The sequence below is a fragment of the Staurois parvus genome, unplaced genomic scaffold (assembly GCF_062004578.1).
Source record: "Staurois parvus isolate SC_StPar_1 unplaced genomic scaffold, SC_StPar_1.0 ptg000772l, whole genome shotgun sequence".
In the NCBI taxonomy this organism is placed as follows: Eukaryota; Metazoa; Chordata; class Amphibia; order Anura; family Ranidae; genus Staurois; species Staurois parvus.
In genome coordinates, this window is record NW_028318568.1 from 959,977 (window position 1) to 981,737 (window position 21,761).

The window sequence follows — 21,761 nt, forward strand, 5'->3', positions numbered from 1 at the left end:
TTTGCAGCCGTTTCCAGTGCTCTTGCACTCATGTAGCAGGGATGCATTCTTGGGAGTTTTCTGGGGAGCCCAACAGAAGATCAACTGGCAGGCGGCCATACCGACCGAACATCAAGAAGAAGGGTGTGTAACCAGTGACCCGGTGTACGGTATTGTTATATGTCCACACCACGGCCCTTACATGTAGGTGTCAGTGACCTCTGATTCTGTTCCAGGATATAGAGCATGCCCGACACCGTATTTGATGAAGTGGTCCATGAATACCAGGGCATAGCGGAACCCCACTGAGGATCTGAAGATCGTCAAAAAGTCCATGGTGACTAATTCAAAGGGCTCTGAGGTGGTGATGGAAATCAGCGTGACCTTCTCTGCTGGGGTTTTGTGGACAGTGCAGGCCACACATTCCCAACATACTCATTGTACCCATTCCAATAGCAGTGCACAGAAAAAGTATCTTTAGACCAATGCTGCCGTCCTGTCAACCCCAAAATGGCCACTGGTAGTGTGCATCACCCAGCCAAACTGTAGGACATGTGACTGGAGGATCACGAGCTGCAAAATGTTTCCTACTCGGTGGGGATTTGGGCCTGCCAGTAAAGAACAGTGTTTCAGTTCTCACGGTGATCCCATTGTCTCAGAAACGGCTTGGATTAGAGAGTCTCTGATATTCCCAGAAGGAAGGTTTGCAGCGTCGGCCCAGAAAGCGCTGCACCTGCAAATGGTTGTGGTCCTGCTGCTCGGTTTGGGCCCAATCTTTTAGGGTGTGCAGCTCGGAAGTTGCCTCTGAAGGTGTTCTGAATGGTCCCTGAGTCTGCAGGGAGAAGCAGCAGTGGGGATGACAGCTCCACTTCTTTCCTGTTGAGGTCTACTTCCTCACCTGGGTGCTCCACCGGGTATCGAGAAAGGGCGTCTGCATGCCCATTGAACTTCCCCGGCTTGTAGAATATTTTGTACTTGCAGGGAGCTAAGCGGACAACCCAGCTCTGTTCCAGCCCCCCAAGTTTAGCCATCTCTAGGTAGGCAAGCAGCTTTTGTCCGTGTAAAACTCTCTCTCTGCTCCTGTGAGGTATTCTGCAAGCTGTTTAATGATTGCCCACACTAGGGCCAGTAATTCCAGTTTAAAGGAGCTATAGTTGTGAGGGTTGCATTCTGTGAACTGCAGGCAGCGGCTAGCATATGCAATCACTTGTTCATGTCCGTCTTGCTCCTGCACCAGCACTGTCCCTAGACCCTGCAGACTTCCATCGGTATACACCCGGAAGGGTTTAGATAATTAGCATAGTCCAACAGGGCGGCCAATGTAGGGTTCTTTTTGAGAGCTTTGAAGGCTTTCTTCTGGGGCTCTCTCCACTGGGACTGAATAAAGGGCAAGGCCCCTCCTTACTTTTGCATTGCCTGGCTACATAGGAACTGAGTCAAGGGTTCTGCTATCTGTGCAAACTTGGGTATAAACCTCCTGTCATACCCCATTAGGCCTAGATAAGAGTGCAGCTCACTGAGAGTTTTAGGAGGTTGCCAATCCTGCACTGCCTAAACTTTAGCTGGTTCAGCGAAGACCCTCCCACCTCCACAATATGCCCCAGGTACTGTATATTTGGGGATGGAGCATGCCAAGGGAGATGGAGTGCAGCATGGCCAGTCCAACCAAGGAGGGTACTTGAGGAGGTCTAGTTGAAGGCCCCTGCTCCTCTAGAACCTTTCCCTACCACTAGTGCTGTCCCTGACAAGTGTGTGAGCTCTACCTACACTAGCCACTTCACAAATACGTGCTAAAACCTGGGAGCAGGGGCTTAATTAGCGTTTGCTTGACCCAAGATGGCTCCCAGGATCACCTCAGTACATCGTAGCCAACCAGAACGCTGCTCCAGTGGACCAAGGAAACCATAGATAAATCAAGTTTCTCTGGACTTCCCCTCCAGCTGTAATACCACTCCAGTTGAGCACCACCTACAGTTAAGAAAGCAGACTGCAAGTGCCTACACATTTACTTCCTTGAATTTTGTGAGACATATTTACTATGTCCTATGAATAGGCACTCCTGTGTCACAGATTTATAAAGCTTGTCTTCCTATAGGAAGTGCTGAGAGGAGGAGGTTCAAGGGGCAGAGTCAGTACAGGAATCACTGCTTTCAGGCATTAACATATAGTGGGATATGTAGTCCAAAGAAATCAAAAGAAAACAGTAGAAAAGAAGCTGCAAAGTGTGCAGGAGATCCAGGAAGTTGTGAAAAGAGATGTCCAACATACAGGCAGCACAACATGAAAGATTTTTTCACGCAAGTTTGTGTTGGATTGTCAAAAATAACTATTGTTTGTATTGCTATTACAATGATTATGTTACAAAATGAAAGTGTATGTTTTCTCCATAAAACTCCTTAAATGTATGCATTTATGTTCAGAACCAGTATATCAGACTGAACAATTTGAAAAATGCAGTATGGATAAATAGATATGATTTCATGTTTTATTATTTCTAGTTTTCATATACTAGATGTACTGCATTGTCTAACGTTACTGTAAAGGCTTATTGACTCTTATAACTTGAGCAGTATACAGTATATTATGTGGCAAAACAGTTCACTCAGCAAATTACACAATCACATACCTAGGTCATGTTATTAAAATGTTAGTAGTACAGTAAGTAACATAGGTTATCCGATAATGTTACAGTCAAACTGTATGAACAATTTTAAAATAACCATATTATATATATTTATTTATTGCAGTTTTTCCTTGATGATGCGTTCATTTCTATAAATGTAATGCCCAACATGTCAAATATCAGTTTTCCTGAATGGACAAACGATAAGCTTTGGCTTGAAAAAAAAAACTTTTTTTTTCTACCGGTAAGTAGAACTTATAACATGTCAGAATGTTTTACATGATAAATGAAATCAGAACATAGAATAGTGTGTTAATTCTAAGTATCCACTCTTCAGCATAGTAGACCCTTACTCTTCCCTTTTCCCTGCTTTTTCTATAACATCATACATAATTTTAATATGTACATAAATAGGTTCAGAGTTGTGATAAAAACTCATATATACAATAAAAACAGCTGGTTTTAAGGCAGTATTTGGTCTGTCTGTTATACTGTTTCAATGGCAACCTATGAACACTTATCCAATTGACACAAATGTAAGGTGAGTAATAGAACAATGCAAGTTGGAAGTCATGTGAAAGTAATCACATGGTCAATAAAATGTTAATGTGATAAGAATGAGTTGGATTTGAGCAGCTTGGATTTGGAACTACAATGCTGTTTCCACCAGTTGCAGTCACAGAGAATCTGAGTTACCCTGTCACAGGCTTGTTTAAGGAATTGTGTGAAAATATCATTCGCAACATTGATTGTGTTACATGGGGCCTGAAGGTTAATGGGGTGGGGGTATAGTTTATTTGTGTCTGTACCCAGTTTGTCCATATTACAACTGTTTATACTTTTTCTTGATAGCCTATCTCAATAAACAGGCAAGCACAACCTTTCTCAACCAGGGTACCCAGGAACCCTGGGGTGCCTTGAGGTTTCTTCAGGGGTGCCTTGGCAAAATGTCTAAAAATTGCCAAAAACTTGTATACAAGCGGGTGGAACAAGCCTGCCTTTTTGTTACACAAAGCCACAGGTTTTCATTTTGCACCATTACGACCTTCTAGCCACTGGCGTCCTTACAACCAATGACATCAGTTGATAAGGAGGATGTCAGCTGACTGCACAGCATTTTGGTTTGATCCTCCCCTGCCCCTCTCCATCAGTGCTGGGGTCACATTACCTCAGCGATGGAGAAAAACAGGAAGGAAGAGGGAGAAGAGAAACACTGGAATACTACTCGGTACCAGTGTGCAAAAGTGTATTTGCTTTGGAAGAATAAATCACCTCTGATGTTGCTGCGTTATATAAAACTTTTAGAATGGGGTGCCCTTTTAAAATTATGGACAGTCTTGAGGCATCCCATTAAATTAAAGAAATTAAATTTGTTTGACTACAGTCTTTTGTGAATCCGTGCTTTCTTTTGCTTAAAGTGGTACTGCACTGCATCTGAGCACCACAAACCAAAAATGCTATTTAATTAATTTTTTATGCAAAGCAAGCTCACCCATACATCCATGTCTCCATGTTTTTTGTTTTTGCTAAGAAATCATTTTGAAAAACACCCCCTGGCATTTATTGCAGTGGCCATCTTGAGTAAGGGCAGATGATTCATGTATTGTTTACTTCCGGGATCCATCTGCCCTTAGCTCAGGCATAGGCTGAGCTAAGAACCCTTCCTCCCCCCCCCCCCCGAGGACTGCTGGGATAAATGAAATCATCCAAGGCAACTGGGCATGAAAAAAAGTTTAAAATAAGTAAATGTGATATACTTTCCTATCTATTTGCTAATGCTAACAGCATAAGGGTTAAAACTAGTCCATGTTGATTGAGAGAGTGAAGTTCTGCTTTAAAAAATTGTTTTCTAACAAAAACTCTCTATGTGGTCTTTGATTAAACTCTGAAGTATCTTCCCGACTATAGAAGTTAAATTAACCGGTCTGCAGTTATTTGGTAAGAATTTTGATCCTTTTTTAAATGTAGTACTACATTGGCTTTGCACCTATCCAGTGGTACCATGCCAGTCATTAAAGAGTGTCTGAAAATGAGAAACAATTACTTTGAAATAACAGAGCTGTACACTTTGAGGACATGTGTGTGTAAGCTATCTGGTCTATGTACTTTATTCACTCTGTCTTTTCCTCCTTAAAATGGAGTTGCCTCAGTCTCTGCCTCTCTGGTTAACTGATTCCTTCAAGTCAGCAGGCTGGACCTGTTGTCTGCACATATACACATTTCTCCCTGCTTAGTTTCAGAGACTCCAGTCTGTCGCTTCACAATTTCAGATTCTCAGGCATCAGTTTAGCTTTGCGGCCTGTCTGTGTAGGACAGACAAGCTTGGATATGCTCCACCTCCCTTCTCAGCACACAAGAGCAATAACTGACTAGAGCATACTCTCATTTGTGGTCACCACCCACCTTCCACCATGTTCAGGAACCCCTTTCTAAAAAAAAACTATCATATATATTGTAAGAGAGAGAGGATCAACTGGTAGTGGCAGCAGAAAACTATACATAAGACAGGGATTCCCAGGAACAGCCTAAGCAGGTTTGTCCTGCACTGTTATGGCTCGTTCACACTTGGCTGTTTTACCAACGCTTGCCAAACGCCCCTATAGCGTTTGGCAAGCGTTGGTCCGGCGTTTGCGGAGCGTTTTTTAACGATCGGCAAATGCTCCGCAAACGCCGCATGCGCGGTTTAGCGGCGGTTGCTAGGCATTTTCCGAGCGTTAATAACGCCCCACAAACGTCTATAATGCAGTTTGAGTGGTGTTACCGCTCCGCAAACGCCCCGCAACCGCACCGCAAATGCCAGCCGGGCGCTTGCGGAGCGGCACCATAGACGAGAATAAGAGGCTTCAACACCTCCTGACTCGACCAGAGGTGTCCGTTTTGCCGCGACGCAAACGCTCCCGTTAGAACAGCACCATGTGCTGTAATGTGCAGAATTGGCAGAGGCGTTTGGGAAGCAGTAAAAACGATTCCCAAACGCCTCTCTGCCGCCTGCACACAACGCTAGTGTGAACGTAGCCTTATTTAGCAAAGCTGCAAACAAACACAGTTTCAATGCAGGAGGGCTTTGTACAGCCCCCAAGTCCTCAGCATAAAAGAAACAAAACATCTACTGATCAAAGCTAATAACTAAACTCTGGTCAGTTCTTAAGGAACAGGGTGTCCCCTAATGGGTTCTTCAAAATGAACAGGCATCACACACACAAACACACATACACTATATTGCCAAAAGTATTTGGACATCCCTCCAAATCACTGGATTCAGGTCTTCCATTTACCTCCATGGCCACAGGTGTAGCACCTAGGCATGCAGACTGCTTCTACAAACATTTGTGAAAGAATTTGTGAATTCAAGCATGGTGCCATGATAGGTTGCCACCTGTGCAATAAGTCCATCAATTAAATTTCCTTGCTATTATATACACCACGGTCAACTGTTAGTGGTATTATAACAAACTTAGCCACGAAGTGGTAGGTCATGTAAAATGACAGAGCGGGGACAGCACCTGCTGAAGCACACAGAGTCTGCAGAGTCAGTAGCTAAAGACCTCCATACTTCATGTGGCCTTCAGATAATCACAACAACAGTGCATAGAGAGTGTCATGGAATGGGTTTCCATGGCCGAGCAGCTGCATCCAAGCCTTACATCACTAAATGCAATGCAAAGCGTCGGATGCAGTGGTGTAAAGCATGCCATCACTGGACTCTAGAGCCGTGGAGACATGTTCTCTGGAGTGATGAATCACGCTTCTCTGTCTGGCAATCCGATGGACATGCCAGGAGAACTGTACTTGCCTGACTGCATTGTAAAGTTTGGTGGAGGGGGGATTATGGTGTAGAGTTGTTTTTCAGGGGTTGGGCTTGGCCCCTTAGCTCCAGTGAAGGGAACTCTTAAGGCATCAGCATACCAAGACATTTTGGATAATTTCATGCTCCCAACTTTGTGGGAACAGTTTGGGGATGGCCCCTTCCTGTTCCAACATGACTGCGAACCAGTACACAAAGCAAGGTCCATAAAGACATGGATGAGTGCGTTTGGGATGGAAGAACTTGACTGGCCTGCACAGTCCTAAACTAAGCCCAATAAAACACCTTTGGGATGAATTAGAGTGGAGACTGCAAGCCAGGTCTTTTTGTCTGATATCAGTACCATCAGTCACAAATGTGCTTCTGGAAGAATGGTCAAACATTCCCATAGACACACTCCTAAACCTTGTGGACAGCCTTCTCAGAAGAGTTGAAGCTGTTATAGCTGCAAAGGGTAGGCCAACTCAATATTGAATTTTAATAAATATAAAAAATGGAGGCATTAACCGTAATAGGTATCGCTAGAAGTATAAAGTATTGCCCAATAACCAAAAAAGCCTACAAAACAATGTGAGCAAGAAATTCTCAAGAAAAAAGCAGTTACATAAAGGATAATGCTATACTTAAACTTGTAATCAAAATATGCTTTGATTAGCAAAATAGCAATGTGAAACATTAAGTAAAGACTGCTGATAGCCATCACTTCAGTATGACAGTACAAAAAACAACATAAAACCAAAAAATAAAAATAAATAAGAGACATCATGGCTAGGCCATACAATCTAATATGCTGTAGAGACAACGACTCAAAGGTCTTTTGCTCATACAGCAAAACACATCGGGGTGCACCACCTTGGTGGGGATACATGTATCATACAAAAATGCAATATCAATGCATAGACCAATCCTTAAAATTGAACAATGTAACCTCTACTTTCATTGAAATAGAAGCCCAGCTGGGAAGGATACACATAATACACATTCAGTCTATAGGAAAATAGACTTGACAACTGAAAATAGACATTGGATATATTCTACATGTGAATGCCTGTATCAAGGTAATGGTGATTAAGGCAGTAAATGCAATCCGGATAGCCTACAAGGCCAATTCCTAGGACCAAGAGACACAGCCTCAAAATGTATCATGCAATAGTAGAGTAGTAGGTCCACATAGGGCAGTGGCTATGATTATAATAAAGTTCTTAGACATGAGTGCCATGTCCTCAAATATAGAAGAAATATGCAGCTTACTGCCAACTGGATGCAAAATGTAAAGTCACTATCCTGGGATGATGAATGACTTGTGAGTCTGTGAGGCAACCGCCATATATGGACTTCTGTTGGCAGGACCCTGCCTTCATATGTGTCCAGCGTGTCCGCCAGGTGTGAGTAAATGTGCCACTCACCAACTCCTCCATCAGTTGAAAATAGTGTAGCTTTACCTTAATTGCTCTCCGGCTCCGTACTTGGAGTCCTCAAGGCGACCGCCATATCAGGACCTCCACAGACCAGGCTCCACTTCCTAAAGGGTACATGTGATGGTTGGTCTGCACCGAGGATAGAGTGGTGCTCCGTGTCCCCATTGTGTGCTGCCAGCCATGACGTCACTGACATGTGACGTCAATGCATTTCGCCGATGGGCGTATCTTACTCAGCTTCGTCAGGACCAATGGGAAACTGGCTAGCAGACTCATTTATATCAAGCAAAACTCCGCCTATATATGTCAGTCATATGCTGCCATTTTACCCATTAGCAAATCATTTAAAATGGTCAATACAAAGAGTCAATACACTTCTAAGCAACCAAGAGGATAAATAAATTAGTACTTCTTATGGCAAACCAAGAGGAACAGGGTATAATGATCACTAGCATTACTTAAATGTAACCAATGGAAAAAGAGATCTTAGACCGGTCAGACACAAGGTTTTAATAATGCAAAAACACTTGGAGATCTAGTTCAGCTTTTAACCCTTTAGGGTGCAAAGTGTTCAGTTTATAAATCCAGTGTTTTTCACGTTTTAACAATTCCCTATCAAACGCTCCTCTTCTTAATGGAAAATTAAGGGCTTAAAATCCCTTCACTTTAATACCTTCCAATTTACTACCATGAAATTTTAGAAAATGTTGAGCCAGATTACTATCTAGTTCCTTAGATTTTATATCTCTACAATGTTCACCTATACATATTTTAAGTTGCCTCTTAGTTTTCCCCATGTAAATCTTATTACATGGACACGTCAACATGTAAAGCACTCTAGATGTAGAGCAATTGATAAGGCTCTGAATTCTATACTGAACTCTATTCTCTGAATCTGAAAACTTGTCTGTATGATCTACATATCTACACATCTGGCCTTTACCACAACTAAACATTCCTCAAATTGCAAGAGTTTGGGTTGTACCACACATCAGTGCAAACTCGAACCATATCTCTAATCTCTATCACATGTTAAATTCAGTAATTGAAGTGAATTTGTTGCAGCCAGCCTTTCGTGTTTTTATGTCAATTTCTCATAATAAAAGCATATACTAAAATTCTGTTATCAGTGTTAGTTTAAACAGCGTGCCACATCAATTATACTGTATAAATGTAACAAACTAAAGTTATTTGATCTGTTTTTTCTTTTGTGTTTTTTTTACAGTACTTTATATACAGCTGTATACTCGGATTCATTTCTTGCTCTGCTTTTCTACGGATAAATTATGAACTGAAAATGATTACCATGCTTATTGCTCTGGTGGTGTACAATGTTATCCTTCTTCACACACATGTATCTCTGTTTGAAGCTTACAACAGATACCTGTATGCTACAATACCTCTAGAAAGGTATGCTGTATTATAGATATTGTTGTTTTTCTAAGTTGTAAAGCATTCAAAGGGAGCATTGATGCATATTTTTCCCATGAATCACTGGGTAATGCACTCAGTGTGGTAGTGTATTTATGGGGTGCATTAATTAAGGAATCGGCACAAAATTTGCCTTGAATTCACCCGATAATTGTCCATTTCTTTATCGTCCATTGAAAGACAGGAATGTTTAAATTCTTAGACATTTAGATTAACCTTTCATGAGGCACTGGCAAAAATGAAAAGGTAAGAAAGACCCTGTATAGCCCTGCCTTCAACTGTTGTACCCCCATTTTTGCTAGTGTCCTGGGAGTTTGGACACCTTTACTTCAGTTCAGCTTTAAAGGGTAACTCCACTTTCATGGGAATAAAATAGCAAACAAAAATAAAAAATGATAATATATCATATACAATTGCTACATAAGTCATATTGCAATTAAAAATGAGCCTTCCCTTTCAATCTGCAGCATTGTAATTTTCTGTAAAATGCAATGAAATATGGCTACCCGGAGGTGTTCTGTACACAGATGGTGTATAGAACACCCCCCAGAAATTGCCTGCTTTTGTGATTGGCTTGCTGGTTTTTCCAGAAATCTACATTAATTTTTGGCATCCTCTGGAACAAACATTTCACTTTGGCTGAGATAATTCCAAAGGGAAATCATGTCTAAAGGGATGCAGACTAATATAAATGGATAAGTGCCATCATAACAAGGCCAGGTAACCTTAAAACAAGCTCTCAGACTCACCCAAATTAAGGTGTGGGTGTTAACGTAAAAATTGCATAAAGAAACAAAAAGCAGCCGCAAATAGTAAACTACCAAAGTAGGTAACAACACACCCAAGCAGAGTAGCTTCACATGTAAAAACAGAATTTTATTAATATCCTGATAAAAATAGGTGATATCTTCAAACAGTGAACAACCTAACACAATCACATAAAAACACCATTAAAACCAAAAAAATCCAGGTTGTAAAGCACCAATGCTGTCTATTAAGACATAAGTGTGGTATAGTGGCTGACACTAAATGTTCCCAATGAGGAACACTTATGGGCAATAACAATTTCCCCTCAAAGGGTAGTAAACAGCATATGGTAAAGGGTATACTTAATGATGTGTTTTCTATATGGATCAAAGCACAGAATAAGTCTATCAAGCATCAATAAACCAAATAAGGGGTCAAAGCATAGTTGTAGCAAAGAATTAGAGTCTTAGCTGGTTATAGAGCATTGTGAAAATTCATCAAAGTATAGGTAAAGGCAAAGTCCTGTGAACAAAATGGAATTTCATCCAGGTAATTGCCTAAAATGATGGTAAGGCTATAACTCTGCCTGACCATCAGTACATTCAGTGGTTATGATGTCAAGAGACGATATTAGCAGATAGGAAGACCATGTCAGTTATAGGAGAGGAATTGAATTGGTAGAGTGTGGATAAGATGACATATAGATCATATGTAAATGTTTCTCACACTTACTACTACCGTACAACAAGGGTTGCCAACAGTTCAGCCTCTCTTAGTTCCTTCCTTGTGTAATGGCTCCGTTTGCTGTGTAATCGGCATTGCATTCATTTCAATAGTTGTGCATTGTCCATACCACTGAACACAGTATGTAGTCATGTTACCAGCTAACAGAAGACTCTTCCGGGGTTGATAAAGCTGCCCTGGCGTCATAAGGCTCTCCTCACATGTCTCATGCAAAGAGCTTGTGAAGCTATTTCCGGATGTGATGACATCATTACCCTGAGCTATTATTATTGGGATATCAATAAAATTATGTTTTTGCAAGTGAAGCTACTCTGCTTGAGTGTGTTATTACCTACTTTAGTAGTTTACTTTTTGCAGCTGCTTTTTGTTTCTAAAGGGATGCAGGCCTTGCAGCCTTTCTCATTAGAGTCCTGAAGGTGTAGCAGCTGGTTGATAATTATAAAGTCACTCTCATACAGAATCACTTTTCACATGGACACAGACAAACAGTTATTCCTCCAGAATTACAAAAGGTAGAAATTATTATTATTATTATTATACATTATATAGTGCCAAAAGGTTTGCTCAGCGCTGTACATTATAGTGGGGGACAGTACATGAGACAATACAGTAACAATAATATACAGTCAGGTCCATAAATATTGGGACATCGACACAATTCTAACATGTTTGGCTCTATACACCACCACAATGGATTTGAAATGAAACAAACAAGATGTGCTTTAACTGCAGACTGTCAGCTTTAATTTGAGGGTATTTACATCCAAATCAGGTGAACAGTGTAGGAATTACAACAGTTTGCATATGTGCCTCGCACTTGTTAAGGGACCAAAAGTAATGGGACAATTGGCTTCTCAGCTGCTCCATGGCCAGGTGTGTGTTATTCACTCATTATCCCAATTACAATGAGCAGATAAAAGGTCCAGAGTTCATTTCAAGTGTGCTATTTGCATTTGGAATCTGTTGCTGTCAACTCTCAAGATGAGATCCAAAGAGCTGTCACTATCAGTGAAGCAAGCCATCATTAGGCTGAAAAAACAAAACAAACCCATCAGAGAGATAGCAAAAACATTAGGCGTGGCCAAAACAACTGTTTGGAACATTCTTAAAAAGAAGGAACGCACCGGTGAGCTCAGCAACACCAAAAGACCCGGAAGACCATGGAAAACAACTGTGGTGGATGACCGAAGAACTCTTTCCCTGGTGAAGAAAACACCCTTCACAACAGTTGGCCAGATCAATTACACTCTCCAGGACGTAGGTGCTTGTGTGTCAAAGTCAACAATCAAGAGAAGACTTCACCAGAGTGAATACAGAGGGTTCACCACAAGATGTAAATCATTGGTGAGCCTCAAAAACAGGAAGGCCAGATTATAGTTTGCCAAACGACATCTAAAAAAGCCTTCACAGTTCTGGAACAACATCCTATGGACAGATGAGACCAAGATCAACTTGTACCAGAGTGATGGGAAGAGAAGAGTATGGAGAAGGAAAGGAACTGCTCATGATCCTAAGCATACCACCTCATCAGTGAAGCATGGTGGTGGTAGTGTCATGGCGTGGGCATGTATGGCTGCCAATGGAACTGGTTCTCTTGTATTTATTGATGATGTGACTGCTGACAAAAGCAGCAGGATGAATTCTGAAGTGCTTCGGGCAATATTATCTGCTCATATTCAGCCAAATGCTTCAGAACTCATTGGATGCCGCTTCACAGTGCAGATGGACAATGACCCAAAGCATACTGCAAAAGCAACCAAAGAGTTTTTTAAGGGAAAGAAGTGGAATGTTATGCAATGGCCAAGTCAATCACCTGACCTGAATCCGATTGAGCATGCATTTCACTTGCTGAAGACAAAACTGAAGGGAAAATGCCCCAAGAACAAGCAGGAACTGAAGACAGTTGCAGTAGAGGCCTGGCAGAGCATCACCAGGGATGAAACCCAGCGTCTGGTGATGTCTATGCGTTCCAGACTTCAGGCTGTAATTGACTGCAAAGGATTTGCAACCAAGTATTAAAAAGTGAAAGTTTGATTTATGAATATTATTCTGTCCCATTACTTTTGGTCCCTTAACAAGTGGGAGGCACATATGCAAACTGTTGTAATTCCTACACTGTTCACCTGATTTGGATGTAAATACCCTCAAATTAAAGCTGACAGTCTGCAGTTAAAGCACATCTTGTTTGTTTCATTTCCAATCCATTGTGGTGGTGTATAGAGCCAAAAATGTTAGAATTGTGTCGATGTCCCAATATTTATGGACCTGACTGTATTAACCGACTTAAATACACACAAAATCCACAAAAGAAAATAAAAGAGAAAAAAAAAAAATTGTCCAAAATCTCAAACACAATGTCCAAAAATAAAGTCCAAATCTTGATAGATAAGTGTTCACTAATCCAAAGTGAAAATGAATGCCAGAAGTTCTTCATATACCTCAAAGAAGAAGAAAAAATCCAGACATAGTGTATTATCTTAGGTAACAAAAATAGTGTCACACTTGCAGCATGCAAAAACACTAAGGTGTCACAGCACTCGTTTCAGGATTATACCCAATATGTATCACTGCAAACCATATCCAAAGTGCATAATTACCCTAATTCCAATATAAACAGCATGTAGACAAAGTAGGCATGGAGTATCCTCTTGTTCAGCCACTTCCCTTAGACCTCACAAATAGACCAAGGATCAGTATATGAATCAAAGTAAAAAATAGATTTTATTATATCCACTTACATTAAAAACTAGTACAGCCGGCTTCCTGGTCCTGATGATATGTACACAGCCATTTAGTGGTAAACCCCCACAAATCTCTCCCAGCATTGATCTTTTAGCTCAAAAAGCACCAGGGGTGCAGTAAGAGTCCCAGTACAGCCAAACAACATGCGCTCCAGACTCCAAAATGGCCACCACGGCACTTCCGGGAACGACAATTCGTCACTTACGTTGCGTGCCCTGCTGTGTACATATCATCAGGACCAGGAAGCCGGCTGTACTAGTTTTTAATGTAAGTGGATATAATAAAATCTATTTTTTACTTTGATTCATATACTGATCCTTGGTCTATGTGTGAGGTCTAAGGGAAGTGGCTGAACAAGGGGATACTCCATGCCTATTTTGTCTACATGCTGTTTATATTGGAATTAGGGTAATTATGCACTTTGGATATGGTTTGCAGTGATACATATTGGGTATAATCCTGAAACGAGTGCTGTGACACCTTAGTGTTTTTGCATGCTGCACGTGTGACACTATTTTTGTTACCTAAGATAATACACTATGTCTGGATTTTTTCTTCTTTTTTGAGGTATATGAAGACCTTCTGGCATTCATTTTCACTTTGGATTAGTGAACACTTATCTATCAAGATTTGGACTTTATTTTTGGACATTGTGTTTGAGATTTTGGACAATTTTTTTTTTTTTCTCTTTGATTTTCTTTTGTGGATTTTGTGTGTATTTAAGTCGGTTAATATATTAATATTTTGGTACTTCAGGGGAAGGATAGTGACACGACTTGAAGGGATATTGTATTCACTATATAATATTTAATAAATGTTTTATGTGTGAGTTGACTTTTAGTTATTTTAATACAGTAACAAGACAAAACACGAGACGTTCAAGGGCCGTATTCTTTCGAGCTTACAATCTAGGAGGGAGGGGATAGTGGTACAGGAGGAAGTGGCTGGGGGTGATGGAGTGGTAGGAGGAGTGTAGAGTGTAGATCGGCTGTTAGGTCAGGGTGGGGTAGGCTTCCCTGAAGAGATGGGCTTTCAGGGTGCGCCTAAAGGTGAGGAGGGAAGGTGACAGTCTGATGGATTGGGGTAGTGAGTTCCAGAGGATGGGGGAAATCCTGGAGAAGTCCTGCAGTCGGGCGTGGGAGGTGGAGACCAGGGAGCTAGAAAGTAGGAGGTCTTGTGAGGAGCGAAGATTACGGGTAGGGTGGTATTTGGGTATCAGGTCGGTGAGGTAGTTTGGGGCAGCGTTATGAATGGCTTTGTATGTCAGTGTTAGTAGTTTGAATTTAATGTGTTGGGCAATCAGAAGCCAGTGGAGTGAATGACAGAGGGGGGTGGCAGAAGCAAAGTGGTTGGTGAGGTGGATGAGTCTGGCCGCCGAGTTCAGGATAGACTGAAGCGGGGATAGTCTGTGATGAGGTAGGCCGGTGAGGAGGGACTTCCAGTAGTCGAGTCGTGAGATAATAAAGGAGTGAACGAGTTGTTTAGTAGTGTCTGGGGTTAGGAACGTATGTATTTTGGAGATGTTGCGGAGATGGAGCCTGCATGAGTTTGCCAACAATTGGACATGGGGTTGGAAGGACAGGTTTGAGTCAAGAGTGACACCTAGGACTTTGGCTTGCGGGGTGGGACTGATGGTGGCGTTGTTGGTCGTGATGGAGAGGGTGGGGGGGGCACGGGCTGGGGGGAAAATTATGAGCTCTGTTTTGGAAAGGTTCAATTTGAGGAAATGGAGCGACATCCAGTCTGCAACAAAGTTTGTTAACAGCCATGCAATGTACATTGATCACTCACAGAGGTTTTTTTTTTCTCAGCAAAAGTGGAGTTACTCTTTAATAAAGTCAAAATTTTGGTCAAATGTTTCCTAGCCTTTTTATTCCAGTCTTTTTTATTTTATTTTTTTCAATCAAGACACTTTATACACAGCAGATATTTTCACTTTGGTGACTTCAATCAAGACTTCTTTCTCCCTCCATTCAGACTAGCGGAAGCACCTTCCTGCTGCTGCTCTTGCTTCTGAAACACTTCATATATCAGCTGTCATTGCCAGCCTTCAGAGACTTCACTTCTGAACACATAGGCCCCTTTTCTACATCATTTGCTTGGGTTTATTTGTTTTTCTACTATGGGGTAAAACATGTCTTTTAAAGGCACACAGAGTGCAGTCCACTACAAAGTGTGATCTAAGCCCATACTTCTTCATGGGTGCTTGGACACCTAGTACTATAGGTTCTTTCTCAGCAGACCCTTCTATAGTTCTGAAGTGTGAGGATGAGACCTCCCATGTGTCAAAAGATCCCTAATATCCACCTAGGATTTTTATCAGTCTGTGCACAAGTACTGGAACAATCTACTCAGAGAAGCTCTAAGAGTGCTCCTGCACCATTCACAGTTCTAATTCTGACCCTTTGGACCCTCACCTCTGTTTGTCCCAGGCACAGGGTATATATATATTTTTTTAATTTAAATATTTATTGATTTTCAAAATATTAGGAAATTTAAAATCCACAATATAAATTCTCTACATTCATATAACAACAGTATCTAATTTAAACATTCATTTCCCATATTTTCCTTATTTCTCCCAACCCCCCACTAGCAGCTCCATAGTGACCCCCCCCACCCTAACCTCCCACCCCACCCTACATCCACCGCTCTTTGGCAAGAGAAAAAAGAGGCTCTAAATCGTGCTCTCATCATAAGGGGGCAAGAAAAAGAGAGGCCTAACTCTCGTCCATTCACACTTGATCTAAACTCTTCCCATTTTTTCCATTTCGCCTGATATATCCCCATACCATCTTCCTGGGCATAAAACAGTTTCTCTAATCTTACAATATGGTCCATTCTAACTATCCAGTCTTGTTTTTTTGGAGCTTCTACTTGACGCCAAAATTTTGGAATCAATCCCTTGGCTGCATTTAGAAAAAATACCATATTCCTGATTCTTTATATTTATTTACTGCTATTTCTGTATTATGTAAAAGGCAGGTTCCAGGGTCCAGACTAATATCAATTTCCGTAATCTTTTTAATTTGGTGTACCACTTCTCTCCAGAATATTTGTATCTTTGGACATTCCCACATTATGTGATAAAACGTGCCTATCTCTCCACACCCCCGCCAACAAAAAGGTGACTTCTCCCCACACATCTTATGTTCTATACTCGGTGTAATATACAGGGTATATTGATCCAGATATTGTTATATCTGATTCAGATTCAAAGCCCTCACACTCTACTCCTGAAGAGTCTCTCTTTTAGCAAGTTTCAAATGACTCAGATTTACAAGGTGTTGTTTCTAACCTGACTGATGTAGTGCATTCAGATGAAGAATCGGCCTATTGTCCCAGGCATTGTGGCTTTTTGAACTAGCTGCAAAAATGTCATTCCACACAATATTTGAAACATTTCATTACAGCATTCCATTCCATTACATTACATAACCATTTGGAATCAGGCTATCCTGACAATGTAAAGGAGATACTGTATTTCCCTTTGAAAGGGATTTTGTTAATTAGTAGTCTCTGCCTACTGTTGACACTGCAGTCATTCACTTTAACAAACATACCACTCAACAGGGTGATGGTGTTCTTACTTTTACAGATTTCACTGACAGACTGTTAGACTCCCTTCTTAGGTCTCAGTCACCTGTTATTGGTGACTCAGATCTGTGAATCCATGTCCCTGTGGATAAAATCTATTAAAGGAGACCCCTTTATTTCAAGTACAAAGCTCTGTGTTCTGGAGCTTTTGAAGCAAATGTCTGGCATTCTACGATTCAACTGTAATGGTCTCTTACATGCATTGAAGCTTGTGTCTTGCATGAGTGCAGGGGCGGACTGTCCATTTGGAAACTGCTCGAGGGCCCGGGGTCAGTAGGGGGCCCCATGAGATGCCCCTGGTACCTTTTTCATAGGCTTTTTTGAGTTTGGTCAAGGACACAGGGGCCCCATGATCCCCTATTGCCCGGGGGCCCCATGAGTTACCAGTCCACCCCTGCATGAGTGTAATGTCTCTTCACATGCGAAGGGATCTCTAGTTGGTGGAGATATGCATGACAAAAAACATTGTTTCGTTTTTTTGCGGACTCGTAACTAAACAAATCACACATACAGTATCTACTTTTAGTTTTGTGCCTGGGACATCTAGGATACACTCAAGGAGTATCTGGGGTTTTTTTTGCCAGAGATGTCTCTTTGGTTCTACCCTTGGCAATGTAATTCTTGATATCTCTGGTGGTGGGAATGTACACCTGCCTTAACACAGGAAATCTGTGGATGGAGAGGAAAAGCACCATTCTTAATTTGCTACTACAATAGTACAATCACAGTCCTCCTCTGGATCTCGTGTGGAGGCTACTAGATCTTCACCTCAGGAACAATGTGAGACCTCCTCCTGTAGCTGACTGGGTGACCTACTGCCTTATGCTGTCAGTGTTGACTGTGTCTCTGTATACACACTTTCTTTCTTCATGGGACTTGATTGCTGGAACATACTGTAGTTCCTCTTCTATTCCCAGGAAACAGTCTTCTGAAGAAGTCTTCTTACATTTCTTCCCCTTTCTATTCTCAATCAGAATAATATTCCTAGTACCAGTACTGTGCTTTCTACCACATCTATTCTACAGAGGACTCTGTTCCTTTATAGGGTTTAATTTAAAAAAAAAAAAAAAACAAACATGGTTGGGATGTCTTTCTATGCCAGCTTGTGTTATTATATGTCCTCACCTCTGCATACTTCAACTTTATACTGGTGTTGATGAGTTAGAGTTACTACTTTCTAAATGTTTGTGCTTAAAGTTAGTTCCCTCTCTTTACTAGATTTTCTGCTGATGGGGCTCTCACTTACTGTATGTGTCTTTAAAGGAGTCCTTGTCTATCAGGTAACATCTTCCTTAGATGTTTAGAAGTTTCCTTTCCTTCTAGTCAAGAGTTACATAAGGTAGACTTAGGCTTTTACTCCAGTTGTCCAAATATTTTTTTTCTTTGGACATAATATATCTTTTGAGTTGCATATCTCTGGGATTGATTTGCTACCCATTTCTTGTTTGTTGACCTCCTCAGCTGTTGATTCTTTCTCCTCTTCAAGTAATTTATTATTTCACTTGTTTTCATCATGGTGGATGTTTGGTTGCCCTCCACAATGCTAAATGAGGCCCATCTTTCTTCACGTAGCAGTTTCCCAGTCGTATCTTCCTGTCTTGATGTGGATTGCCAGGTCGATCCTCAATGCTCTCCCCTTGGTCATGATAGTTCTATTTTTGTATGTCCTTCAGTTAGTTTCTGATCCCTTCTGATACCATGGAAGAATGGCATTCAGTTCTGTTGGATTCCACTGTGGCTGTTGACCGCTTCTCACTTGGACTGCTTTTGGAATTCCAAATGATTATGCTACATTCATTTGTCCCTCAATAAATGATAAAGAAAAAAAATATTTTTGTACATATGGAAAAATCTTTTTCTTGACGTTCATTGAGGAGCAAAACTGAGGCACGAAGGTTGGAAGTGTGGTTAACTTTTTTGTTTGCTAGTGTCCCAACCTCCTAAAAGCTACTGTATAACCCCAGTATCTAAGAATTACTACATTCCTTTGTCCCAGAAGAGGCTTCAAGAAAAAAGATTTTAAAGTAAGTACAAAAATCATATGTTTTTAATTTTCCACATTTACTATACTTATGGAAGTGGCTTTTGCTAGCTTTGAAACAAGAATGACCCACAGAAATATACATTAAACTAGATTCGCACTGCAGAAATTAAAACAAGCAAGATTTATTAGTATTTGATGTGTATTTAAAGGGTTTCTTTAGAGCTGTGAATTTTTTGCTCATAAAGAGTGCTAATTACGTGTTTTTCAAACAGGTTCAATACCTCCATGGTTAATTTTTTTTCTGTAAAAAAAAAAAAGCATGTACCTCTTCTTCCCCAGCCTTGCACGCCAGTATAGAGGTTGGTATTTTCATATTTAGGGAGTACTGAGTGTGCCCCTACCATGCTGATACCAGCCCACATTCCTTTCGGCTATAGTGTGATGTTTTGAGGGAGGTCGAGATCTCCCTAAAGATGAGGATCCCACAGTGCATCCCAGCCCAATACTGACCAACATTAGGTTTTTTAGCATCCCTTCTATACAGGTACTGGCAAGGAAGGGGCTTATGTGTTTCCTACCTGCCCCCCATGAATGTGGTAGCAGGCAGTCTCTCCCTCCCTGGTGACCTATTTTAAGGGGCTTTTGGCCCCTTAATCAGTCCACCAGTGCATGTGTGTAAGAGAAAAATGTAAGTAAACATACAATAAAAATGTTTCTCATCTCTTTTACTTACTTCATCATCCAGTGATAGCAAGTCAGAGTTAGGGGAAGCAAAAATCCACCCTTAACCGCTGCTCAAACACCACTGAAGAAGTTCTCACACCTGGCACAGCTTTAAGGCCCCATTCACACTATGGTGTTTTGAATCATGGACAGAATCGCTGTAATTCTGCCCAAAATTTCAAAACGCTCTGCTAAAATGACAAATCGTAGAACCGTGTATTCAGGAGCCATTTATTTTAAATGGCACCTGAAAATGCAGTGTGGTTCTGCCACGAATGTCACACGATAAATCACGCTGCAATAGTGACAAACCGCATCACGCGAAGCACGTTGCCAAAAAGAAGATAAGGCAGAACCACACCATGTTTTCAGGTACCATTAAAAAGAATGGCACCTGAACACCCGGTTCTGCAATTTGTCATTTTAGCAGAGTGTTTTGAAATCACAGGGAAGCATCGTGGAAATTTTGCCCAGGATTCAAAATGCCCAAGTGTGAATGGGGCCTAAAGCTAAAGTGAAGTGATTTTTTTTAAACAGTGCCAGGCACAATACTTACCATGAGTAAAAACTGTCCTGTGTGCTGGTTGCTGCTGTGTTAGGTTAAAAGCTGAAATCCTCTGCCTGTAGATAGCCCTGCAGTGGTGATTTTCCAGTGCTGTAGGGGTTAATAAGAGCAGCTGCAGCTTTGAAAGGCACTCATCAAGTGCCAACTATATCCACCTTTTCTACCCCCATGCTCCATTCAAAAAAGCCATACTAATGTTTTACACAATGGTAAACCCTGCAGCACCAGAAGACGAATCAGGCTGTTTTTTAATATTTTGTACAGTGCAAAACTATAAATAAACTGAAAATAGCATGCTGACAGCTTTTGTCCTATCCTCTAATGCTGATTATATAAAAAGATTATGTTTTTTTAGATAAATATATTTCTAAATGTGCTATCTATGTGGAATTTTAACCACATGTCGATAACTCATGCAATCCATACACACAAAGAAACCAAAACAAATAAGTTAAAAAAATTAAGTTATGTGTAATAAAATGGAATGACACAGGGAAAAAGTATTGAATACATGAAGAAAGGGAGGTGCAAAAAGGCATGGAAAGCAAAGACACCAGCTGAAATCTATCAGTAATTAGAAAGCAATCCTGCCCCTTGTGAGTGCAAATTAATATCACCTGCTTCAGTCTCAACCAGTGGCTATAAAAAGGTGTCTCATTACCAAGGCATCACACAAGAAACATCTCATGATGGGTAAAAGCAAAGAGCTTTCTCAAGACCTTTGCAACCTTATTGTTGTAAAACATATTGATGACATTGGTTACAGAAGGATTTCTAAACTTCTGAATGTTCCAGTGAGCATTGTTGGGGCCATAATCTGGAAGGGAAAAGAAGATCATTTCACCATAAACCGACCACGACAAGGTGCTCCTCGCAAGGTATGAAAAAAATTATCAGAAGAGTTGTCCAAAAGCCAAGGACCATTTGTGGCCTGTATGTACGCTCACCACGCAAGACTCCATTCCTGAAGAAAAAGCATGTTGAAGCTCGTTTAAAGTTTGCTGCACAACATTTTGACAAATACTGCGAGAATATAGTTTGGTAGGGTGAAACCAAAATTGAACTCTTTGGATGCCATAATACACATCATGTTTGGAACTGCACATCACCCCAAAAACACCATACCAACAGTGAAGTTTGCAGGTGGGAACATCATGGTGTGGGGCTGTTTTTCAGCATACGGTACTGTCAGGGATCGCTGCGGTGCCTCCCCCGGCGCACACGCACTAGCGGCGGCTCACGCCGGGACACAAGCACCAGGTCCCGGCGGGCCGCAGCAGACAGGACGCCGCGCATGCACAGTAGGAGCTGCGGGCGCGCCTCGGGCAGCCAATGACAGCCCGGGGGCGCGGCCTGGACGGCCAATGACAGTGCAGGGCGCAATATTTAAAGATGCCCTGCAC

The 21,761-nt window shown here is 41.3% G+C and overlaps 1 protein-coding gene across 1 annotated transcript in view; it reads left to right on the forward strand.

The window, feature by feature from the left end:
* The window catches only part of ADCY2 (adenylate cyclase 2), a 685,338-nt gene that overhangs the window by 486,308 nt on the left and 177,269 nt on the right, over nt 1-21,761 (forward strand). The window contains exons 17-18 of the mRNA XM_089654517.1: nt 2,727-2,846; nt 9,051-9,235. Of these exons, the coding sequence (XP_089510643.1) occupies nt 2,727-2,846; nt 9,051-9,235 (305 nt within the window). The remainder of the gene's footprint in view (nt 1-2,726; nt 2,847-9,050; nt 9,236-21,761) is intronic.